General features: G+C 48.0%; 1 protein-coding gene across 1 annotated transcript in view; it reads left to right on the forward strand.

The window, feature by feature from the left end:
* Positions 1–25,067, forward strand: part of NSMAF (neutral sphingomyelinase activation associated factor) — a 624,890-nt gene that overhangs the window by 168,594 nt on the left and 431,229 nt on the right. Inside the window, exon 10 of the mRNA XM_085605566.1 lies at positions 4,678–4,807. Coding sequence (XP_085461692.1) covers positions 4,678–4,807 — 130 coding nt within the window. The remainder of the gene's footprint in view (positions 1–4,677; positions 4,808–25,067) is intronic.

Genomic DNA, 25,067 nt, shown 5'->3' on the forward strand with positions numbered 1-25,067 from the left:
GTGGTTGGATCGCAACCCTGATTTTGGGGAACAAGCAAGGAAGGTTGCTGGTAGCTTTTTTGGGCTGATGAGGATGACACGGAAAATCATTCCTCTCCTCCCTTTCTCCGCAAGGAAAGTGGTGGTCCAGTCCCTTATTCTTTCCAGGCTCGACTATGCCAATGCCCTTTACCTGGGAGCACCTTACTCCACGGTCAAGACATTGCAAATAGTTCAGAACTGTGCGGCATGTCAACTCCTGAACATTCCCAATCGACACTCAGCACGGGCGTTCTTGGCCTCCCTTCACTGACTGCCTATTCAGCAGAGAGTGCAGTTCAAGGCTCTCTGCATTTCACATAAGGTATTGTCTGGTTCCGCTCCACCTATCATTTGCTCCCTCGCTTCCTTTTACCATCCTGCGAGAACCCTGCGATCAGGTAATAAGTGGCTGGCAGTTGTTCCTAGAATTAGGAAAGTACGTACAGGGGGTCGTCTTTTTTCATATAATGCAGCAAGACTATGGCACACCCTCCCCCTTGACATTCGGTGCAAAACGAACCATCCCGTCTTCCGGAAACGTTTAAAAACTTTTTTGTTTCCATAAATTGATACGTAGTTCATCAATTTTGGCCTCTAGCGCTGGGATGCCTTTGGTAACCATGCGCTTTACAAATGTTTTACAATTACTCATTTGTTTCTCTCCCTAAACCACTGTTGTGCCTCAGTGGCACTTTTGGTGCAACTGCCTTATACCCTTCTTTCTGGACAAATCGGTACATCCTTCCTGCTAAAGGCTCCTCACGAAAGAGGAAAAGTGACTCCATCGCCTTTACTCTTAAGAGTGCACAAGGCTTTTTATATCGACTGCACAAAGCAGCTTCACACTGGATGATCAACTCTTTGTGGGATTCTTTGGTACAAGAAGAGCATGGCAGTGACCCTATCAAGTTGGATAGTCTGATGCATCAATATCTCTTATGCACTGGCCAAGAGGTGACCCCCTGAAGGCCTGCAGGCCCATTCCATCAGGCTGCTACAAAAGCTTTGGCTTGAGAGGTGATAGTTCTGGATATCTGCCAGGCTGTGACATAGAAGTTGGTGCCTACGTTCACAAAACACTGTTGTTATGACAACATGGTCTGGTCAAAAGGTCACTTTGTCTGTTTAATTTTGCAGGACTTTTTGGTCAAAGTCCACTTCCCAGATCCTCCAACTGTGGGAGGTACTGATGTGGTGACTATTCTAAAGTGTCTGCTATTAGTAGTGTTTATCATAAGAGCAAGTTACTTACCTTCAGTAATGCTCTTTCCGGTGAAAACTTTATCTAACCATAGATTGCCCGCTGTTTTCCCAACTCCCTGTTCTGTGGAGTGGCCTCTTTACCATATAAAATGGTCCGAGATGGGAATCAGCACACTGTCTCGGACAATTTGTTCTCTGCTTCACGTCTGAGAGCGCAGATGGAGAAAGCCACAAGAAACTGACTTTAGTGTGCAGGGTTGGTGCTTGTATGTGGTGGCTCTATTCCTTCACTTCCTAGGAAGTATGGATACACTATGGAGCTAGTAGAGCACCCGCTGCCAGTGTACAGGAGTATTTCTGAAATAGTTCTCCAAACTCAGTCTGAGGCCGGGGATATTCCAAAGGTAATGAATCTTTGGTTTTATAGACTATCCCCCAGAAATAGTGTTCTTAAAGGTAAGTGTTAGAAAGTGGTTCTGACACTATGGGCCGCCCGGATTTTTCGCTTTTTGAGCACCTAATTGTTGAGCTTTTACTGTGGGGGAGCCTCATAAGTTGGGACTCACCCACAGTGAACTCAGGATGTAAGAGACTGCATGGGGATTTTACTGGTGTTCCCCTGGCTTGACCAGGCCACTGCGCAACAGCTGGAGTAAGGGACACCGGACTGGTTACATGCAGACACGTGTACATGCGTGTGCACACGTGTACGGGCTGCGCAGGGGAGATTCCTAGCGTGCGCAGTCCAGGAGCAGCTACAAAGTGAATGGTGTGGCAGGACTTATGCAGTATTGGGTGGTGACATGGAATAGGCTTTATACACTGAAAAGAAACCTGCCAGGGAAAGTCAGTGTGTTTTACTGTGTTTTCACTTCATTATTCCCCTATGGGGATGTGGGGCCCATGGCTAGATTAACTACCGTTAGGCCTACAGATTCCAGACACACACTTAAGTCTAATGTAGCGAATGTGAAAATAAGTATTCTGCAGAGTCCAAAGTCATAGTTGTACTGCTTTTGGGTCATCCAGAACTGTCATATTTCTCTGAGCCAGCCATGACCAGACCCAGGCTGAGGGCTGACCTCAGCTGGATGGATTGATAACCTTTTTGTTCCCAAAGTGAGGGCCTCCTCTCCATGAAGAGATGATGGGTGGGGCTACAGACTCATCCATCACTAGGTGCCAGGCACCAGGCTGCCCCAAGGAGGGAAGGAGTTGGGTTTCAGAGGCAATGTGGCCAGAGACACTGGACGACGCCATGTTTAACAAACCCAGAGGCTGGACAAGAAGGAGGGAGCAGGGGCAGGAAAGTGATGTCGCTGTTTGATAGGACCAACAGGGACTTCCTGCCAGCCCCCTACTCAACTTTTAAAAAGTGCTTGCACAGGAAGAGAAGCTCACTCTGGGGTGTGGTCTGCTGAGGCTGAAGGTGCTGGAGCCTAGCGCAATGGGAAGTTGGAAGGAGAGACCCCCTGACTGCCCCCAGGACCCTAACAGCACCAGAAGAAGAGCCCAGGACCGGTGCGCAGGAGCAGTGGCCTGTGCGCAGGGAGAAGAGAGGCCACGGAGGAGAGCCAGGCGAAAGGCTGGCGCAGGGAGCCAGTGAAGACAGCACCCTGCTGAATCAGAGACCCCGAGGGCGGAGGGGAGTGTTCCCAGTGGCTAGGGCTGGTAAAGAGGAGCATGAATCGCCCCCATAATGCCTCGCCAGGCATCTGGAAATCTGCTGTTTTGGTGCTTTGTGGCCCCCAGAGGAGGGGGGTCACCCTCACTTGTGAAAAGGTGCTGGGGGAGCTGCTGGAGAAGCACAGTCTCCCCCTCAGCACGAAGAAATCTGCCGTGTTGGTGCCTGGTGGCCCCCAGAGGAGGGGGTCACCCTCATGTGTGAAAAGGGGTGCAGGGGGGCTGCAGGAGCACCGCAGCCTCCCCCAGCATAAAGAAGAACAGTCCACCCATAAGTTTCACTGGGCATCTGAAAGAATAACCCCTCAAGGGCTCAGGCAGCCTTTAACACCTTATAGGCTGGAACTTATGTTCTACAGCTGAGGGTGTACTATGAAGTGCATCATGGAGTGAAGGGCTGAGTTGGGGATGTCTGGAGAAGGGCATCCCCTGGAGGTGAAGTGGTGTAATTGCACCGAAATGCATTTACTATTGGTTATTTCTTTTTAGGTGGACTGAAAGTCACATGTGTAAAGTGAAGTACCTGTGTAAAGTGATGTTAAGCTAAATGGAGTTATGTTGCTGGACCTTCCTGCTAGGGGGTCTGGCTGTGTTTACGTAATCCCATGCTTTTACCTGTGATTGCTTTTAAAGTGAAGAGGTGCACTGCAGGAGAAGTGTAGTTGCCAGGAGTACTTCTTTTCAAGGGACTGTAAGTCACATGTGTAAGGAGATGTCATAAGCCAAATGGGGCTATGTTGCCAGACAGTCCTGCTAGGGTGTCTGGCTGTATATGCGCAATCCTGTGATTTCATCTGTGATGCCTTTAGGGGCAGTAATTGCAATGCATTCAAATGATCAACCAAGGTGATGAGTACTGTCATTCTAAAGTGTGCCTAAACATGGATTCTTGCTGCTGCGCTTAGGTGAAGACCCCAGACTGCTAGCCCTTAAGATATAGAGGTGCATACTTTATGGTCAGTAGGAGATGCTCAGTCAGGGTCATGCGTCACCAAGGCAGATTTACCCCTTTTTAATGCTTGTTGAGGTAATGGGGTGGGTCGCCACTGGGATGGTGCCAGTGCGCAGGGCCCTCGCTCCAGGTTATGTTCAACTATCTGCATTGGGGGCAAGTTGATGTGCATACATGGGAGTGGTGGTACTAGAACCCACACCCCCTTTGCGGGAGGGGTGGAGATGTTATGCAATGTCACAAAGTAATTCCAACAGCTTATGTATATTTGTAAATTGGTGCATAGTATTGAATAGTGTGTGTGTTTAATAAATGTACTCTTACTTTTATAAAGCAAAGTACAGACTGGAAAATCAATTATTGAGTGTTATTTTTGTGCACCTGCAAATGGCGATTACTAGCCCACAACACCTCCCTTGAGTAAGCCTCAGACTGCTCTGCAACGCTACCCTCTGAGAGTCAGGCGCTACAATTGGGTGTTTGGTTCCCAGTGAAGGACAAATGTAGTCATGTTATTTGTGCAGGTCTCACAGATGCTGCCTCGTTTTCCAACAGTAAGTCACTTTTTTCTTCAGGATGGTGCCCCAGAGCAACTGAGCAAGTCGCAAATGATCCTTTTAACACCTTTTTAATTCCTCCATGTAGCAGATGTTTCACACAGTGGTAAAAGCGTTGGCTTTATTAACAGAATTGCTATATTGTTCCCCCACACCGTGTATTTGCGTATGTGGTAATTGTATAACGCAAATATAGTTGCATATTGTATGTCATTTTTTCTTTTTGTGCTTTGTAGTTATTGTTTGATATGTCTTTCTTAGGCTTCATAATATTACTGAAGTTTCACAAATGGAATGTTGTGCGGAAATGGTGACCCCCTTGGTATCCAATCCTGGGCATGTTTGCATCACAGATAAATGCCTGTACTTCCAGCCTCTAAACGGTTACCCTGTAAGTGAGAACTCCTTACTTATTTTTATGTTTTACAATATGGTCATCAATATACTTTGTGCCTTTGTGTGAGTTTGGAAATCTGTCAGACCTACTCAAAAATGTGCGGATATCCATAGCCCGTCTCACAAATGTCGATAAAAAATGATTGGACTTAATATCTGATTGAATTGAGATGCCAGACTCTTAACCACCAGTAATAACCAAATCTCATATATCATAGTAGCTGCACATTTGTAAAGATTTTTTAACCATATTTTAAATCTCACTTTAATTGTTTATGCTCTCCTATTATGAACTAGTAGTGGTAATGCAAACTTTCGCGAGTGTTGAATGTTAGCAGTTATGTATGTACATCATTGTGTGCTTGCTTTCCCCACACACTGTTAGAGGTGAGCACTGGCTGCGCTGGCATGAATAAAACTAAATACAGATACTTACCATGTGCTTGATGGAGACGGCTTGTCTTCTTAGAAAGCAGACATGCCCGGGTCCTGGGGAATACCCCACTGCCAGGCAGCACTGTGGAGTGGATCCGAGGTCCCAGGCACCATTCTAATGCATATTTAGGTGGTGGGCGGAGACTGGGAAGCAAATGTCCTAAAAAAAAAATCTTATTGGTTCGTCTTGTGATGTAGAAACACAGGAAGAGAAAGGACAATATTAAAATCTTAGTTACGAAGTCAATAAATGGAGAATGTTATATTTTGTTAATTTTATGTCAAGCACATGAAGATATTTCATGTTAAGAGGAGTAAAAATGACAACAAACAATTATGTGCAGAATTCTTGGGAAATCAGTTGGATAATTATATTCCTCAGGGCGACATGCTTTTACATGTGGCCGTTTTAGAGAAAGGAATACCCTGTTTGTGGGATCGTAGTCATCCTATAAAATCCGCATCACATTTTACTACACGTATTATTGAAATCAGTGAGCTAGTGTTCAAAGCACATCAACATTGAGAAGTGAAGCGTGAACAATTCACGGCATACAAACATTTCTTCGGCTAATGCATCAACTAAGCAATCAAACTGGCGTGGGCCGTCATAAGCACATTAATTTTTCTGTCAACATTTCCACAGTTTTATATTTATCGGAATTAACAGTTGACATATTCATTACAGTGAGTCGTGCTAATAGAAGACAAGATGATAGGACTGTTATCAAATCTGCCAAAGTGCTTGTTAGACCGTAATTATGTTCCATCTGGGTTTTTCTTCCTTTGTTTGGTTGTCCTGGCTGCTTGTCCTCCTTGTTCTCCTCCACCACGGATTAGGGTTCCATTGCTCTGCGTTGATACAGAAATAGTGTGAACTTTAATCTGAATCCAACTGTTGTTACTCATTGCGTTTGATAGTAAGAGAGGTGTTCTGTCCCAGGTTACTCCTAATTTTTAAAGTGATTGCTCCTATTTTATTGATGAAAAGTACTATCAAATTATATCTAATCACAGTAAGTTAATTTCTTTTTAAATGTTAATGATGTGTTTAAACTGAATCTTGTTTTCTTCCCCACATCTGTTGTTCGGGTTTTAGCATATCTTTTTTAGGTCTCGCCTGACCCAGCACATGCGCTGGTCTGGCGAGACTTATTGAGAGGGCTCCAAAAAGTGCTACCAGGCCAGCCTAGAGCTACGATGCATGTGCGCGGGCGCGCGCGAGGCGCTTTACCGCGATTACTTTCACTTTCACTTTCACTTTCGCGGCCGCACGGCCTCTTTGATGTTTGATCGTGATCGCGATCACTTTCGCGGCCGCACGGCCGCTTTGTATAGCCAATAGGTCTCGCTTTTGAGACCTTATAAGTATTTAGTTATGCAACTGTTGCATGGCTAAACACTTATAAGATCCCAAAGGCGAGACCTGTTGGCTATGCCAATGCTTGTTTATTATTGTGTATAAAGTACCTAATTTTTTGTCAGCGTATCCATGTTTCTGGTTTCTTTCCAGACCCTCGTGTAGATAAAAACGGTTTTAGAACCATGGTATCCATTGGTTTATCCCTCCATCCTTTTCCAGTAGTACATTTTTGGAGGAACAACGCTCATCTTAAAAATATTGTGGTGTAAATTTCAGAAGTTTGTTTGCTGACAGTGCCATTTCTTTCAAAGTTACTGGATTTGTAATCATAATTTGATCCTTGAAGATATCTTGTGCTTTGTCAAAGTTCTTTTAATAAAAAAGTCAAGAGGCTATTAACACATTCTGTATACGAAAGGGTCAGTTTGCTTCAGATGATGATGAAATTGTAAATTAAGGTGGGCATTTTCAAGCAATATATAACAATTCTTGTTTAGTAGAGTATCCAGTCAATCTTTTATATGATAAGGAATTTTAATAAGAGTCAAAAAGTTCTTAGTAGATATGCCAGTTCTTAATGCATCATAGATTTGCCAACATGTTTTTCACCCCCCTTGTGAGGACTTCACAGACCCTCACAGGGGGACCACATGTCCCAGCAGACTCTGCCACTGGGAGAAAAGTTTGTACCTGCCACCACCCACCTTATAGGCCAACGTCGACTCCTGCATCTTGGGACCTCACAGACCTTCACAGGGGGACCACACCTCCCAGCAGCGTCTGCCACTGTGACAGACTTACTGAAAGTTTTTTCCTGCCATCACCCGCTTTATAGGCCAACGCCAACTCCTGCATCGCTGGACCTGCGGGCGGCATCCAGGCCAAGGGCTAGCCCGTCTGAGGCTGGGCTGGGCCACTACCCTTTCGCTGTAGTTCTGGTAAAGTCACCTCGCCTTTCCTGGACCTGCGCTCAGCATCACCCCTCTTCCTGTCCGGCACTAGTTTATTTCTCTTCACAGTAGCTAGCTACCCTGCAGCGCTCCCCCTAACCCCTGGCAGCCTTGGCCCGCAACGCATACCCTCTGTCTGCCTGCCTTTCCCCCGGGGCAGCCTAGCCTGCTTTGCCTCCTGCCCTGTCAATTGCTCTGCTGTCCTGCTGAACCACCGTTGCCCCTCCAACTGACCCATCGAGCCAGTAGTCCCCTGCATTCCCGCCTCCTGCTACTCTCTCCACCATACCAGGTACTTTCCTCTACTGAGGTCCCTAACCCCCACGGACTGTCACTGCTTCACCTCAGACGAACTTCGAGCCCTCAACCCCTGATGCCAGGACAACAACAACTGTGCACATGCCTCCCCCAGGACCACTGAAGGTCTTTTTTTCTGCCAGAGCTGCTGCTTCAGCTGCATCACCGAAGATAACACCCGCACCACGCCCATCAGCCGACCTCAGGAATGATCCACTGCTTGCTGATCAACGCATGCTCACTTGGAAAACATGCCAAGGAAATCTGGGACACCATCGCGACCCACACTCAGGATGCTGTCTTCATCCAAGAGACTTGGCTGAACTCTGCATCTGCTCCAGACATCGCCACAGCCACCTCCGGATACAAGATTGCACACCGGGACCGATCCAACGGAAACTATGGACGCATCGCCATAATCTACAAATAGAACGTCGAATGCTCTACCACAACAGATGACTCCACCCCCTTCATTGAGCACTTCCACTAACCACTCCGAACAAACAGCAAAATCCCATCAGAGGCATCCTTGCCTACAGACCTCCAGGACCCCGCCCTGTCTTCTACAACGACCTCCCCGATTTGAAAACACCGAAGACGCCAACGCGGCCTACCTCCTAGAAAGTATGACCAACCTTGGACTCATAAACACCTGGTCACCGACCCCACCCACACCACAGGCCACACGCTCGACCCTATTATCTCACCCATAAACAGAGTAAAAAACACCCACACAGAGGAGCTCACCTGGACCGACCACCACTGCGTCCACATCGTCATCTTGGAACCCCCCAAAACCCCACACTTCACAGCTAGTCGAGAGCCGGCGCAGCTAGTCAAAGGTGTCAAAACAACAATGGACAAACACTCATCTGCTGCCTACCAACCACCACAAAGACCCCAACTGGATCACGACAAGCGCAGATGAAGTCGCACTGACGAAACCCACGAACCCCAAGATTCAAACACGATACTCCAACTGATTCATGACAGAAATGCAAACCCAGAAACATGACTGCAGACAGAAGCAAAGATGATGACTCGCCAGCAAGACCCTCGAGGACAGCTTGTTAAATGGTAGCGGCAGTCGTAGTCGATAACCTTTCAAGTATTGCCCGGCGGTAATCGCCTCTTATACCATTCGATGCTAAACCAATAAAGAGGCAGGCGCCGGAGACTGGAAGGCAGGAAACAAAGTTTTATTCCGTCGGAGTGGAACACATCAGATCAGACAGCGAAGTATCGTCACGAGGTGCTCTAACTGCATCTCTGAGGCCTGGCCTCTTATACACAGGTTTATGACTTTATTGCAGGTTTATCATACATGGCACATTCTTGAGATTGTCTTGATACATGAAAGAACATCCTCGGAATCCCCACTTCGAGCTCGTTCCCACACATATCTACAGTGGAAGTCCCCACCCCACCCACAGTAGGAGATGGCTATCACACAGCTGGACATTCCGCCAATTCCCGGGGGTGTGTGCGACCGGTCGGGTCTCAGGGGGTGGGGGGCCTTGATCTACTGTAATCCCTTTGATGTGGGGTGTTTCCCTTACAGTAGGGGCAATAAACTGCATCCGCAGGGCTAGGTGATGGCCTGGGATCGGTTCGGACAATGGGGCGCAGAGGAAGGGGGTTATCAAAGAGATGCATGACCATGTATGGGATGTCGGTCAGGCGTGGGATGTGGTTCCATGGCAGGGTCGCGCAGAAGGAGAGGGTTTATGGCCCGTGTATGAGAGAGCGGGGGTGGCCGGCGCGCGGGGGAATGCTTGCAGCGCCAGGGGGACGCGCTGGCGATCGGCAATGAGCGGAGAGAGAGAGACCAGGGTGCCTAAAATGGTTGCCGTGCGCTTTCCTGTGTGTCGCGCTGGGGAGAGGCAGGATGGCGCAGATAATGTTCAGTTGTAAACTAAATTTCCACAGTCCTCCCTTTTAACATATCTCGCCAGCTTGCCTGGCCGACATTCACCTTCGTTAACCCTTTAGCTATAATACCGTAAATGTTTTTCATGCATTCCTTAAAAGTACAGAGTCTTTAGGACAGGCAGGAGCAATCTGACACATTTGTACATAGTTACATGTAGTTGATAAAATAGGCGAGGAGGTAGTGCATACAAAATTACATCAGCTGCGCCGCATGTCAGACCCAGGGATAGGAGGAGGGGAGCTTGTTTGAGCACGAACATGATACCGTAAAGCAAAAATGTTTCTGGCAAAACAAGGGATATTTCGTACATTGCTTAAGGCCCAGACTTCGTGTGGATCAAAAATAGTCAGCATAGTCATGTGCACGGCTGGTGTTATACAAATGTCATTATACAAAGTTAGAGTTTCTTAACTTATCAGTGTACAGTTGGAAGTGACTGACGCAATATCATGAAAACTCGATTGGAAGATAGTCAATATAAAAAGGTGGTTGGGAGAGGAATTCAACTTAACATGAGTTACAGTCATGGAAGGGAGTTCTTCTTTCCAGTGTCCTATTATAATGAGCCATCACTGGTAAGCTCTTATTGTTCTTCTTCTTTTGTTGGCACTGTTGAGCACCGGCGGTGGAGCTAAGGTCCAGCTCAAATCCAAGTTTTCACGTAGCAGGGTGTGACCATTCGTTGTTCTCCGATCACAGTCCTGTTCCCTAACACATTTTATCATAGGTACTTTGAGACGGGGTACCCGCTTTTTGTTCTTCTGTAGTTAAGTCAAATTCAAAATCCATATAAAAGAGAGAGAGAGAGAAGGGGTGTGGCATGCTTTGGGATGCCGAGGGAAGAGGGGGTGGAGTGGGATCGGATCAAAAAGCGGACCAAGGAGAGCAGAATCTTTCAGCACTGGGCCCATCAATCGGGCCCGACGGGTTGGGACTTCAGGCACGCTGGTCAGCGAGCAGGGGGCCTCGAGATAGCACTTCGTTCTATCGCTTATCATCCTGATAATGGTGCCTCGTCTCATGCCCTTTTTGCTTCGTTGCTTCCCCCTTGGTCGTTGCCATAGATGTTCCATGGTCCGCAGCCAGGCTGTGCGTCACGTCCGACCCCTCTCTTCCGATGGCCGCAGGTTATCTTTGAATGAGTACAAGAAACAAAATCTTAGAGAGTTGGCAGGGAAGACATTTACACACTTCATCCTCTCTCCCAACCACCGAGTAGTTAGGGAAATGCTTTTGTCGGTCGCTGCATGATTGATGTCTATTACCTCTTATGTCGGTGTGTGTTACTAATCTATTAATCATTGCTGTGGTGCAGGTTTCTGTGGGTGTTCCTGTTCATCGTCTGGCCTGCTAGGTGTCGATTCCTGTGCCCTATAATCGTTGCAGGAAGCCTGACATCTGTCGACTTTCTGGTTTATCAAAAATTCGAACCGGCTTCTCCGGTAGAGACTCGTTCATCTTAACACAAGTTCTGTTAATACACATTTTCCTCCGAGGACTGCTAAGTTTATGAAAAAAAAAGTGCGAGGTGCTACTGTCATGGGTTCACAGGTATCTATTTCGGGGAGGGACATAAGCTAAACATTTTTCTTGCTGGAGACAATAGGTAACCCCCATCAGCTTAGGCAATGTACCTTTAGAGAACAAAGTCATCAGTTGTTTTGCTCGAAATACTCTGGGACGGCTAGTACAGAGCTGGGGTGATTCTGGGAGGACGGGGTGTTTGGACATTCTAGTTCGGAACATTTGGGCGGGGGCAGTTCTGGGCGGTGGAGATGGTGTTGTTAAAGCTCTAAAAACGAAAACCACTGACATATAGTCCCCGTGATGAGGGCCAGATTGGGAGACATCAGTCGTCTTACCTGTCCTTTCCTTCTCAGCCAATTAAATTCAACATTTTGCAGAAGGGAGAGGTAGTAACGTGGTAAAGTACGGTCGCTTTTGTTTCTGTCAATTTGTTCGAACACCGCCGTGTTCGAGGCCAATTATACACATACTGAGGAGGTATGTGTCGTTAATTTGTTCAAAAAGAAAGAGGGCAAGAAAGCCTTCAGCGAGGGAGGGAGAGAGAGTAAGAGAGAGAGAGAGAGAGAGAGAGAGAGAGAGAGAGACGTGCGCATCAAGTAGGCTATTTGGCATACGTACGACACAAAACGAGAGAGAGAGAGTAACATGTGTACGATAATAGGCTACTTGGTGCACACACAACATTGGAGTAGCATGGGTCAGTTCTATGTAAGAAAACACAAGCGGGGAAAAGACATAAATTCGGTGATCACGTACACACAAATACCGGATAGGGCGTGACAGTACATACATCAAGCGCAGAAACTTAAAACGGAGATACAGGGCTACGTTGAGTGTGGGGACCTCTCCTTTCCTGTCCTCTTTCCTATGCATGCTGCGTATTTTCAGTATTTTTGTAGTTGATCTTGGGGGGGGGGGGGGTCGGACCTTTTACTCCCCTCCCTTTGATCGATGGACGAGCACTTCAATCATACGATGACGCTCTCTTCAAGCGACCCAAGCATGAAATGCATACACATTCATGCCGCATAATCGTAGCACACACGCACAATCATACCATACAGTTTTTCATGTTCCCAATGGTGGTCTGCACTTTGCGCATTATCCCACAACGTTTGTCTATGTTTTTCCCTATATTGAACATGGTGCGGTCCATGTCCACTCCATTCTTCAGTCGGAACTTCATCGTGACCTATAGAGAGGGAAAAGAGGGGAGGGGATGTGCAGTATTCAAAGTACATTAGCGCGCGTAGACACGAAAAAGTTCTACTTACCACGTACCAGGCTAGCCGCAGGAGTGGGTAATACCACAGACCTATTATTCTTTTCTTCCGAAACAAAGATGCTCTATTTCATTCATCTCCTAAATTCGGGTTCCCTGGTCGTACATGTATTTCTCAATCGGTCGTATATTATGGTGCAAGATACCATACCTTGCATTCGGCATATACCTTAAGCTATAGTCGATCATTTTCTGACAACTCTTGGAAAAAGACAGGTGTGACGGGTACAAATTCCGTTAATCAAAAAGATTCAGGTAAATGGGGTCTGCGTTATCTGTTTTCTATTGCTTGGGAGTAACAATCATTTATTCAAAAAAAACCTTTACCAACCTAGATGATTTGTCATGACACTGATTCCGTAATTCCTTTAAGAAGCCCTTTATTTAAAACAATGTCAGTATACAAATACGGGCCTACAACCGTTCAGGCCGGCCACGGTGTGAGAGGCGTCTCGGCGCCATTATGGGGCGAGGTCGGGTGGGTCCAGTGCACAGTCTAAGTCTTTCCACTAACTAGCTGCCGGACCAGAATCCCCTTCGGTAGTTCGAGAATTTTTCGTCAGCGTCAGCTTGCGTCAGCATGGCGTCACCGCGGTCTTGTAGCGATGCCGTGGTCCGTCCTTGGGGCGGGACAGCAGGCGGGTTCTTCCGCCGTCGCCCTGAATCAGTCTTTCTTTTACGGCACCAAACGGAGGCAAGATGGCTGCCGCCCGGGGCAAGGACAAGTTAACGTGGAATAATCAAGAAAAATAGCGGCGATTGTCCCCACCGGAGGCCCACGGGAGTCGAATGTCAATGACTCCCGCAGAACCTGCAAAGCTGAGAGGGTGTTTTTCAAGGGGTGGGGCCCACGCCCGAGCAGACAAGCCTCCGAGTCCAGGGCCGTCTCACGGTGGGCTAGGCCTGGATCCGAAGAACCGACCGCCGGAGTCCAAAGGCAGCAGCAGCTCTTCGTTACAGCCACCGGGGTGGGTCCCCCGATCACTCTGCTGCGGGGGCCCATTTCTCGAGTGAAACGCTAATGGCAATCTTAGTGGATCCGTGCCTGAGTGGCTACCCGGCAGGCAAGACTTGAATGGCTGTCCCGTTGCAGCCGGTCGGTGAGTGCAGGGGCGCCCACTCATCTGGACGGCGAGTGAAATGGCTGGGTGCAACTCAGCTGGCCGGTGAAAGAAACGGCGGGGTGCAACTCAGCTGGCCGGCGAGTAAAATGGCAGGGTGCAACTCAGCTGCCCGGCGAGTAAAATGGCAGGGTGCAACTCAGCTGGCCGGTGAAAGAAACGGCTGGGGTGCCCTCATCTGCTGGCGAGCCTCCACCTGGGGAGGCGGGGGAGGCCCGTCCGCGTCGCTTCCCCCCTGCCAGGGCACCCTTCGCTGCCGGTCGAAGCAAAGAACGGGAAGACCAATACAACATGGTGGACTCCACCTTGGCGCTGCCAGGGCCTCGGCGCTGCGTGTAGCCTCCGGCCTATTCGCACATTCGTCCGCCACTGATGTCGATGGATTTTTGCATGGCTTTTATAGCCCAAAGCCGACTAAAAGGACCGCCCAAAACAGGCCAATGTTGCAACTTCGAGGAAGGAGAGGCGAGGACGGTGTCACGCGGACGTAAATGCTTTGGGATGGAGGTTGCAGCAGACTGTCATGTAAATAGTTGTTTAAAACGTGTTTTAACTTGTTCACCCTGTCGGAATGTTGTTATACCTATAAGTTATTAAAATGTTTTAATCATACTACTTTGTTGGAGTGTTGTACATATTTGCAATCTAGTTACTGTGTAATCGGAAAATGGCATAGTCCAATTGTGCGTGATTCTAGTCCACTTCGGTGACGTCGATGGTGGGTATCAGCAGGCTTCCGGTTGTGTGGGATTTTTGTCGTGTTTACTGGGCGGGGTGGGTGGTAGGGCAGACATGTTTAGGCAGCGAGAGCGACGGAGCCGAGCTACCTCGTGGCCGTCTTGACCGTGAGCTTGGCTCCTTCCCCTAGTTTCATATATCCCACAAAGGGCTATTTCCTAGCGTCTTTTTAGTTTTGTAGGGTCAAAAAAAAAAAAAAATCCCACCAGTGGCCACTGACTCTCGGGGTCCCCCTTTGTATATTTATGCCATAGCTTGCTATAAGCTACGGCGACTAGTCCATATTTAGTGAACATGTCCTTATTAGGGGTGCCTTCCAGTGTAGCCGGATGGTCCACCTCTAATCAGCGGTCCGGGCAGAACCAACTACCAATCAGTGGGGAGAAGATAGGCATGACGGGTTACAACGGGGACAAAAGTCAGCACTACCTATCTTTTCACTGCTTGCAAAGACTAGACAGAATATCTCTATTCCTCGTTATTTGTAAGCAGAGAATACCTCCAAAGAACCAATATCGAACAACTAGTGTTCGGACAATCAATCAATCAATGGGGAGATAAAGATAGGCACGACGGGTTACAATGGGGACAAAAGTCTGCGTTACCTACCCTTCACTATTTGCAAAGACTAGACAGAATATTTCTATTCTACGTTATTTGCAAACAGAGAATATCTCAAAGAGCACTATCCATCAAAACCATCAATGTCCGGACAATCAATCAGTGGGGAGATAAAGATAGGCATGACGGGTTACAACGGGGACAAAAGTCTGCGTTTCCTACCCTTCACTATCTGCAAAGGGAGAGAGAGAGAGAGTATTTCTACTCCTCCCCGTTTGTAGACAGCGAATATCTCAACGAGAACAATCAATAAGCAATACTAGTATTTTTCAATCAATCAATCAATCGTTTCGCAATTTGTCGTGTTTCACGACCTTACCCGGACCGCGTGGACAGTTTCTCGTCTTCCGCCTCCAGCGCCCGATCGTCCTCTACTCTCCGTATTTGCCGCGGCACTCCTGATGGTTCCCAGTCAGGACCGTAGATCACTCGAGAGAGGTCTGCTCGGAACCAGTGAAGTTCGGATGATCGGCTGCCAGACGAGGGTCTATCGGGCAGTAGCTCTCCCGATCGTTGCAGTCGTTCACTCTGTCGTCGGGACCTCTCCCACTGGATCCACGTGTAGCTGATGGGCCCCACGCTTGGGACGCCAATTGTTAAATGGTAGCGGCAGTCGTAGTCGATAACCTTTCAAGTATTGCCCGGCGGTAATCGCCTCTTATACCATTCGATGCTAAACCAATAAAGAGGCAGGCGCCGGAGACTGGAAGGCAGGAAACAAAGTTTTATTCCGTCGGAGTGGAACACATCAGATCAGACAGCGAAGTATCGTCACGAGGTGCTCTAACTGCATCTCTGAGGCCTGGCCTCTTATACACAGGTTTATGACTTTATTGCAGGTTTATCATACATGGCACATTCTTGAGATTGTCTTGATACATGAAAGAACATCCTCGGAATCCCCACTTCGAGCTCGTTCCCACACATATCTACAGTGGAAGTCCCCACCCCACCCACAGTAGGAGATGGCTATCACACAGCTGTACATTCCGCCAATTCCCGGGGGTGTGTGCGACCGGTCGGGTCTCAGGGGGTGGGGGGCCTTGATCTACTGTAATCCCTTTGATGTGGGGTGTTTCCCTTACAGTAGGGGCAATAAACTGCATCCGCAGGGCTAGGTGATGGCCTGGGATCGGTTCGGACAATGGGGCGCAGAGCAAGGGGGTTATCAAAGAGATGCATGACCATGTATGGGATGTCGGTCAGGCGTGGGATGTGGTTCCATGGCAGGGTCGCGCAGAAGGAGAGGGTTTATGGCCCGTGTATGAGAGAGCGGGGGTGGCCGGCGCGCGGGGGAATGCTTGCAGCGCCAGGGGGACGCGCTGGCGATCGGCAATGAGCGGAGAGAGAGAGACCAGGGTGCCTAAAATGGTTGCCATGCGCTTTCCTGTGTGTCGCGCTGGGGAGAGGCAAGATGGCGCAGATAATGTTCAGTTGTAAACTAAATTTCCACAAGCTAACACTTCAAAATGCCGTCAACCAATACCACCGCCTCCTGAAGAACACCAGGAAGACCGCCCTAGCCACCTGCTTCAAGGACTGCTCCAACAACAGCAAGGAACTATATAACCTAGTCAAGGAGTTCACTAACCCCTCGGCTATTGAAAACAACATCACACCCTTGCAAGCTCTTTGTGACACCCTCACTGAATTTTTTTTAACATCAAAATCAACATGATCAACCTAGACTTAGCACCCTAACTCCCCGATGAGGACAGCATCAACCGCATCATGCCCACCGACACATACCCACACCAGCTCACCGTGAAGGAAACTGCGTCCATCATGAGATCCATCCAATCGAGAGCCCCAGCAGACCCATGCCCACACAGTACTTCCAACCTCTGCAATTAACCCATCAGCAAAGAACTTAACAAGGTGCTCAACTCCTCAATCACCATGGCCCACTTACCCCACAAATGGAATTTGCCGATGTGAAGCTGCTGCTGAGGAAGCCATCCGCGGACCCAGGAGAACCTAAGTTCTACAGACCCATCTCCATGTACCCTTTCCCAGCCAAGGTCATTTATAAAGCTGTCAGCATCCAGCTCACTAGACATCTGAAGAACCTTAGCCTTCTGGACATCTCCCAATCCAGCTTCAGATCTGCCCACAGCACCGAGACAGCCCTAGTCGCAGCCACAGATTGCATCAGAATGCTGCTAGACCATGGATAAATAGCAGCCCTCTTCCTCCTCGACCTCTCAGCAGCCTTTCACACTGTATCCTGCCACACACCGATAAACAGACTACACCAGATCAGAATCCAAGGAGCAGCCCTCAAGTGGATCGCATCCTAACTCACAGGAAGAACGCAGAAGGTCGCCCTAAAAATATCACCTGCGGTGTACCTCAAAGCTCAATCCTCAGCCTAACGCTTCAACATATACAGAACACCCCTGTCCAACATCATCAAGAGTCACGGACATCATCTCCTACGCCAACGACACTCAACTCATCCTCTCACTAACAACCCAACGACAAGTTTCAAAAATGCATAAAAGATGTGGCCGCCTGGATGAACAACTGTCTCAAACTCAGCACTGACAAGAGAGAAGTACTCATCTTCGGGAAAGACAAATATACCTTCTGGAACAACAAATGTTGTCATCTGAGCTGGGCCCAAACCCACCGAACACACCTGCAACTTCGGCATCATCCTCGACAGCCAACTATCCATGAAGAAGCAGGTCAGCACCGTATCTTCCGCCTGCGTCCTCACTCTACAAATGCTCAAGAAGGCCTTCAGATGGCTCCCACCCAGCACCAGGCGTGCAGTCACGCAAGCTCTACTCACCAGCAGGCTAGAATAGGACAACTCTCTACGTAGGAATGACCACCCAACACATGACCAAACTTTCGACTATCCAGAGCACAGTAGCCAGACTCGTCCTTGACCTCCTCAGATGGACTCCCATCACCCCTCACCTCAGGAAACTCGCGAAGAAATGCCAGTTCAAGCTGCTCACCCACTCTTACAAGGCACTACACAACGAAGGACCATCATACCTCACCAATTGAATTAATTTCCACCAACCTACGAGGAAATTCTGCTGCAAATCCCTCTCTCTAGCAGCCACCAGACGCATTCGCCGGATGAACAGTGGAAGCCGCTCCATCTCCCACCTGGCGGCTAAGACCTGGAACAACCTCCCCCTGCACTCAGAGCCTCACCATCTCTCCAGCAGTTCAGGAAGGACCTCAAGACCTGGATGTCCAACTAAAAGAAGAACTGGTAGCATGTTCTCCCAGCGCCTCGAGACCCTCACGGGTGATGCAGCCTTGCTCTGCAAATCCTGAATGATTGATAGATAGAATCAGGTAATAAAAAACATTAATATGCTGATAATAGTGCATCAGAGGACGAGTATGAAACGGATCCAGCTAGAAGCTTTCCTTCTACAGTAACTGCATTCCCTCTATTAAGCATTGTGCCATGTTCTCCTCCTCACTTCGTTGCTTACTTCTCTACAGGCATGAAGCCTTTTTTTCCCCTTTGTAGGTATGGTTCTGACAGCCCAGCTATCTAATTCACCTATTGCTATCGATATTCAGAGAGAGAATTTTGGATGTCCCTCAACACTGGCTCTCTACGACCAGCGTCTTTCATCCATCAGCTTGAAACTTTCATAATGACGTCTTGGTGTAGCCCAGCAGAGTGTTAATCTTTACACACTGCTTAGCTGCGTGAGTGAGGTTATTCTGTTCCACCCAATGCTTACATTGAACTGAATGAGGGGACCTCTTTCCAACTGTTACCCTCTGTGTCCACTCTTACTTATTCCCTCCAGTGTGATAAAGTTGCAGGGCTACCACATTCAGGCCAGACTTATTGGCTTTGCCAGTGTTTATTCTTTCCTGAATTTCAGGGAAGGCACAGTCAGAGAGCTGCTACTTCCTCTCAGGACCCACCCAGATGTTCCCCTGTACATTAACATTCCTGAACATTTTCCTACCATCATAACACCAAGAATAAGCAAGCAAAGACCTTTAACCATTCTAAGTTACAACAACGATAACCTTTTCTACGCAGGCAGTGCCCACACGTTGTCACCAATTCTTTAAATGCACCTTCAACCTTTTTGTGTCAAAGCAGTGCACCTTGCAAAGATGAGCGGTTTTTGTCGGGATGCTTATGAGTTGGCATGGCAATTGCATCCCTCTGCACCGTGTAACATCACTAAAGTGCTGCTGTTTCAGACCCTCCCAGGTTTGCTTCTTGACGTTGTCAGGCAGTGATTGCTTTTGGGTCAGAAGATGTTATCGGACCCAAAGAGTACAAATCGGTGGAGAGCAGGGGACCGAAGAAAGGATCTCACATTAGCAGAGTACAGATGTGGGAGCAGCCCAGGAAGTCTCCTTACCAGGACGATCATTTAAAGTTCAAGCCTTACTCCTCCAGTATAGCCTGTGAGCCTCCCTCCCCAGATAGCCTGACTCCAGGAGAGGAGTCCTAGGGTCTGCCTCCGCAGGACATTTACCAGCCATCACGTGTGAGGGTCAGATCTGTAATGTCTGCCTCACCCTAATGTCTGCCTCGGATGGGTGAACTAATTCCAGTTTAACGCTTTGCCGTTTTAAGATTGTATATATTGCCCGGAAAGCGCAACGGGCAATGTGGCTGTGTAGCTCATACGTCTGTTATACCACAAACACAACACAAGAACACTATCTATCGTGTGCAAACCGGCGTCGCTAGCCATTGCAAGGCCGTGTTGACTGCAGCTAGTTCACCGCATCAGCTGTACTGAAAGTCGTTTAAAAATGATACTTAGTTAATTTAAGGCGAGACATATGCCGCTTGAAGTACGGTACACAAGCTATGCAACCAAACACTCCTCCAGGCAGGCAACGAGAACCCTCCTGAGCCTCTGGTATAACTCAACATAGCAAAATCTCTTTTAGTTCCAAGTAATGGACGTAAATGCAGTCTGCTCTCCTAGCGCCCGTCGTTGCCTTTTGCCAGCAGTGGTTAAATTCGTTCATAAATGTTCTGCCCTTGTGTATTCCAAGGCAGGCTTCGGCAGTATTGAAAACCCAGTCCATTGTGTCCGCCGTGGCTCTGCACTCCCGTCTCTAGGTAACAGGCACTTGTCCCCTTGCAAATGATACGCTTTGAAACCGGCCCTTTCATCTAGCCTGCCAGTCATCCCCACTTCTAATTTGCAGCATTTATTTGCTGCCCCAGCTTTTATATTCACTTTATAGAAGGCTGTTGTGTACTTCTGCAGGCCTAATGCTGTGAAGTGCAAAAGATTGTTGTTCATTATTTTGTGCTCCTGGCTGGTGTTTTGCTATATGGTTAACATTTGCTTAACATGTGCTTCTTATTTATTTTGAAGCGGTAGCCTACTTTTTATGACCCATGCAACCTATTGACATCGTTAATAGCATCTTATTTTTAGCGTCCGTATTTTTCTGAGTGCAATTCTTTTAATGGTGAACAAGTGTATATCTCTTGATGTTTTTGTTTTGCTGTCACTACCACCATATACTTCAGATACATTAAAAGAGCGTTTCCCAAATTGTCGTTCAGGACCCACTGGTGGGCTGCGAGTCGATTTTCGGTAGGTCACGAAAGACCTGGTCTATGCAAGTATATAATGATTAGCCTGGTTTGTGCACCAGTGCGAAGGTGCTGAACAATGTTCTTAAGTCCGGTTTTAAAACAAACTCTTGCAAGTATTCCCAAGCAAACTCCGGGAGAAACTTCCAGTATTTGATGCTGCTGTTTTTTACTTCACAAAGTAATTTCAACAGAGAATGTGCTCCCTATCCATGATCATACGCAACCATACCACTTGTGTATGACGTTCATACAAAATCTGAGAAATATGGATGTGGCCTAACTGCTTGAACTGTCAGCTTTGGAGCAGGGGGTCGAGGTTCAAGTCATCAGCCTTTTGATTGTTGTGATTTTAGTGGACCCATGCCACATGTGAGAAGTTGGCCTGGTATATGCTGTCCACTAGTTCTAGTTGGCACCTTGCACCAGTCCAAACAACCCTTATTGATAATAGGTTTAAAGACAACCTTTATTGAAAGCTATCCTAGTGGTAGCTATGGAGAGCAGCCTTCAGGCTAAGTCTTGAAGGAGTGTAAAGCAGCTTGGTTTACCAGATTATAACCTCTTTAATAACTAAATGAAAGGAGAACCACACAGGTATATATATAAAATATATGTATTTATTTCTAAACACTCTCTACTAACCTCTTTATGAAGTTAGAGAGCAAGGCACACAATCCTATAGTTATTAAACGACAGTAAATAGCACAATATACAATGGGCCCTGGGGGGGGACCAAACCATATATTAAGAAAGTGGTATAAGAACCACGACTTGACTAAACACAGTGCCTAGAGCACATAGAATCGCTGGGACCCCAAGGAACCACCCAAGGCAGTGACGCAGGAGACCCACGGGGGACGTGTGCAGTGTGAGAACACAGCCCGAGCCCCGTACAATTCAATAGGAAAGTCGCGGTTGGAATTTTAAAAAATAAGGACACTTAGGAGAGGAGTTTGAGCAAACCCCTTTAGACTTGGAGGGTTCTAGGGCCAGCACCCACGGGAGCACCGGAGTACTCGTGTTACCTCACCCAGGGAAGCCGGGTGCATAGGTGTCAAATGGTGTCGGGGAATCGTCGTTGATTTCAATGGCGATGTGCTGCAAAGTGCTGCTGCCGTGGAAAGGCGAAGTGTCTTGGGGTGATCCAAGCCTGGATCGAAGATGTGAAGAACCTGAAAGCAGAGGGGACAGAGTCTGGGTCACTTGCCAGTGACCAGGGGCATGATAGGCGAATGCCCACCGATGTCGGGTATTTCAGGTGCGAAGAGGTGAAGCTTGACTTCACTGCCACGGGGACCAGGAGACATCGACAACGACCACAGTCCACAGGCGAGCTGTCCTACGAAGGATGTCGAATGCTGGGGGGTCGGTGTCCGGATTGGAGACCAACAAGCCTTGGCAACGGCAACCCATGCGGTGAGAGAAAATGGCTTCGGTGTGGACCAGCAAGGTCCTGTGGACTCCCCAAGCGATGGAGAGTCAGGGCACGTCTGGAGCAACCAGGAAAGCCCACTGAAAGTTAAAGTACCCTTTTCAGGGACCCACAAGTCGACGGACAAGGGATCGCGAAGGGACCTCGAGAGGAATCACTCAATACCAGCCCATGGGTCACTCGAGGAGTGTAGACCAGTAATCTTCGGTGGAATCACTGCTCAGGGTCTGGACTACAAGTAGCCCAAAGCACAGCCTCAGGGATCGCCAAAAAGCATATGCTGCTGCAAATGGTCGCGGTGTCCAGGGTTTCGGGTTGCACGGTCTCTACGAGGGATACAGGCCTCAGACTTGCTTAGCACACAGATCGACCTCAGAGACCATAGGAACCCACCTCCTGTGTTGCAATATTCTTCGGAGTCCTCAGGAGCTTCGGAGATGCAAATCGGACCGATGCGTCTTTGGTGCCTGCCAAGCAGGGGAGTAACTCCTTTACTCCAAGGGTGATTCTTCAGTAATCTAGTTCAATGTAGATAGTCGAGTACTGGTTTCTTTTGCAGAGTTTCGTCTAAAGTCCTGTAGCCAGGGGTTCCTCCTTTATACCAAAGGAAGGGTTGAGACAGACTCTGGGGACCCACCTATGGGAGGGTCAAGACAGAGGGGTGGCTACACCCATATCCTTTGTTTAGTTTCGCACCAGAGCAGGGGCTGGTAGCCCCTGCAACCGGTTTGAGCTGGACTATGCACAGGGACACCAAATGTGCCCCCAGTGCAGACTTCAAAGCACTCTTGGAGTGCACCCACCCAGCCCCAATACATTAAAGCCTGTCTGGGAGGTGGTCACACCTCCCTGTGACGGGAAACCTATTGTCCAGCTTCCCCTGTCGGACTTTTGTCCAGCAGCAGGAGGACAGACTCGGGTCTGTGGCTGTCAGCATCCGTTTTGTGATGCCAGGGCTTGCAAAGCTGGTACCAGGTATACCGGTGCTGTCATATTTCTCCCTCTAGTAGGGTGGAATCATACCTCCACACCAGTTATTGGTGTGGAGGTATGATTCCAAGGTGTTTGACACCAAACACAACATGTTCCCATGCAGCCATTCCAAAGTTAGCATTTACCGCGAGGTTATAATGCACTTAAGAGTATATGGTCTGGCGGCATCACAAACAACCCAGGAATAAAGGTTCCGAAGGCTGCAGAGGGGCTCTGCTCGTGCATGGGCACCCTCTCACATAAAACCCAGCACCCTGCCTTCAGGATTGATGAGGCCTGCCATAGGTGTGACTGATAGGTTTATATGTGCAGTGATATGGAGAGATATAGTTAACCTATATCTCAGTAAGGGGTGCATACACCACCTTACACAGGCTGCTGTAGCAGACCTGTCGAGTCATTTTAAATGGCTTCCCAGGGGTGGCACAATACATGCTGCAGCCCCTGGTAGGCCCCTGGGGTACCTATGCCTTGGGTACATAGTATACCATATACTAGGGACTTATAAGGGTACCCCAGAATCCAATCTGGAGTGTACCTAAAGTACATGCAATCATTTTAGAGAGGAAGCAGCTCGGCTGGGGCCTGGTTAGCAGGGGCCCAGCCAGACTAAAGTCGAAAAACAGTGAAACATCAGCAAAAAGTGGGGGTAACTATAAGAAGCAGATCCTACTCTCCTACACCACAGACCAGCACCCCACTCTGAAAAGTGTTCCAGCTCCAGTGCAGTTCACCATCTGCCACATATGGCAGATCAGTATGTTGACAAAACTGGTGAACGATGTAGTTCAACAGCTGCAGGGTACACAGCCTAGTGGGGCCCGTCTGCCCATATGACTCCACTTTTAAGTTTAAACCAGGTCATCATTCTTTTTTAAAATAATCTTGTCCGTTTTTTGTTCAATTTAAGCAAGTCGAGACATGAATATTCAAAGCTTCCATATTTAGTAGCGTTGAGATGTTTCCAAAATGTGACAATCCACGATAATATATTGCATGACAACATGCGTTTCATCTTTAACGTTTAACCCGATGCATTCTGAGAATTGTCTTTTTCAGGGGTAACTGTAAAACACTTAAAGAAAACATCCCATTATAATCGTCTTTTAACTGGAGTTGGCCTAACGGCGAGGGCTGTCGACCTCTAATCTGGGGAACCGGGTTCGAGACTCGGCAAGGACGCTGAACATTCTGTGATTCTGGGCAAATCACTTAATCTCCAATCTCCCCATGCCTAACAAAAAACCACAAAAAAATGAATGTGTCCTCATGTGACGCAACTGGTGCTATGTAAAGCGCTCTGATACCTGATACCTTCGGGTCAAGTTTGCGCTATATAAAACTCTGTAAAGTAATAAAATAAATAAATATCTCCCCCATATTATAAATACATCCTTTAACTAGCCCTGATAACAATGCACATATCTTCACCACAGTCTGATGTTGAAGGGCGTGGTCAAGGTCATGACATTTTCAAACAGCTGCTTTTATTACATTAAAAAATCGCGATGCCTCGTGTCCAATAAAGTCTGGCGGATTGCGAGAGTTAGTCATTTTAAATATTGGGTCGCGGTTCTAAAAGGTTTGGGAAGCACTGTCTTAGAATATTTAAATGGGAAAGATTTTGTTGATGTATCAAATGCCAGCTGTAATGTACTTCTGTAAGTGGGTGTTGATCAGGGGCAGCTCCTCCGTAATGGCGTAGGAACATTGCCCCACTTCGCAGAACCTGCATATGATAAATAAAATGACAATAACGCAATTTTATTATAATTTTATTTATCTCTGCCTGAGCCGCAATGGAGTTCGAAGCAATGCGTAAAGGGCGGGGTCGGGCTGGCGGGACGAGGAATGGTTGGCTCTTTTAGGTGCGCATGTCAGTTTGACCAGCAATTTTAGGCGGCCCAAACAGACATGCACACTCCAACCCAGCTTTGTTGCACCGCTGGGTAAGAGAAAAGCCACTGTGCCTGAGTGAGCTAGACACCAGCCCG

Source organism: Triturus cristatus, chromosome 5_1 (assembly GCF_964204655.1).
Source record: "Triturus cristatus chromosome 5_1, aTriCri1.1, whole genome shotgun sequence".
Lineage (NCBI taxonomy): Eukaryota > Metazoa > Chordata > Amphibia > Caudata > Salamandridae > Triturus > Triturus cristatus.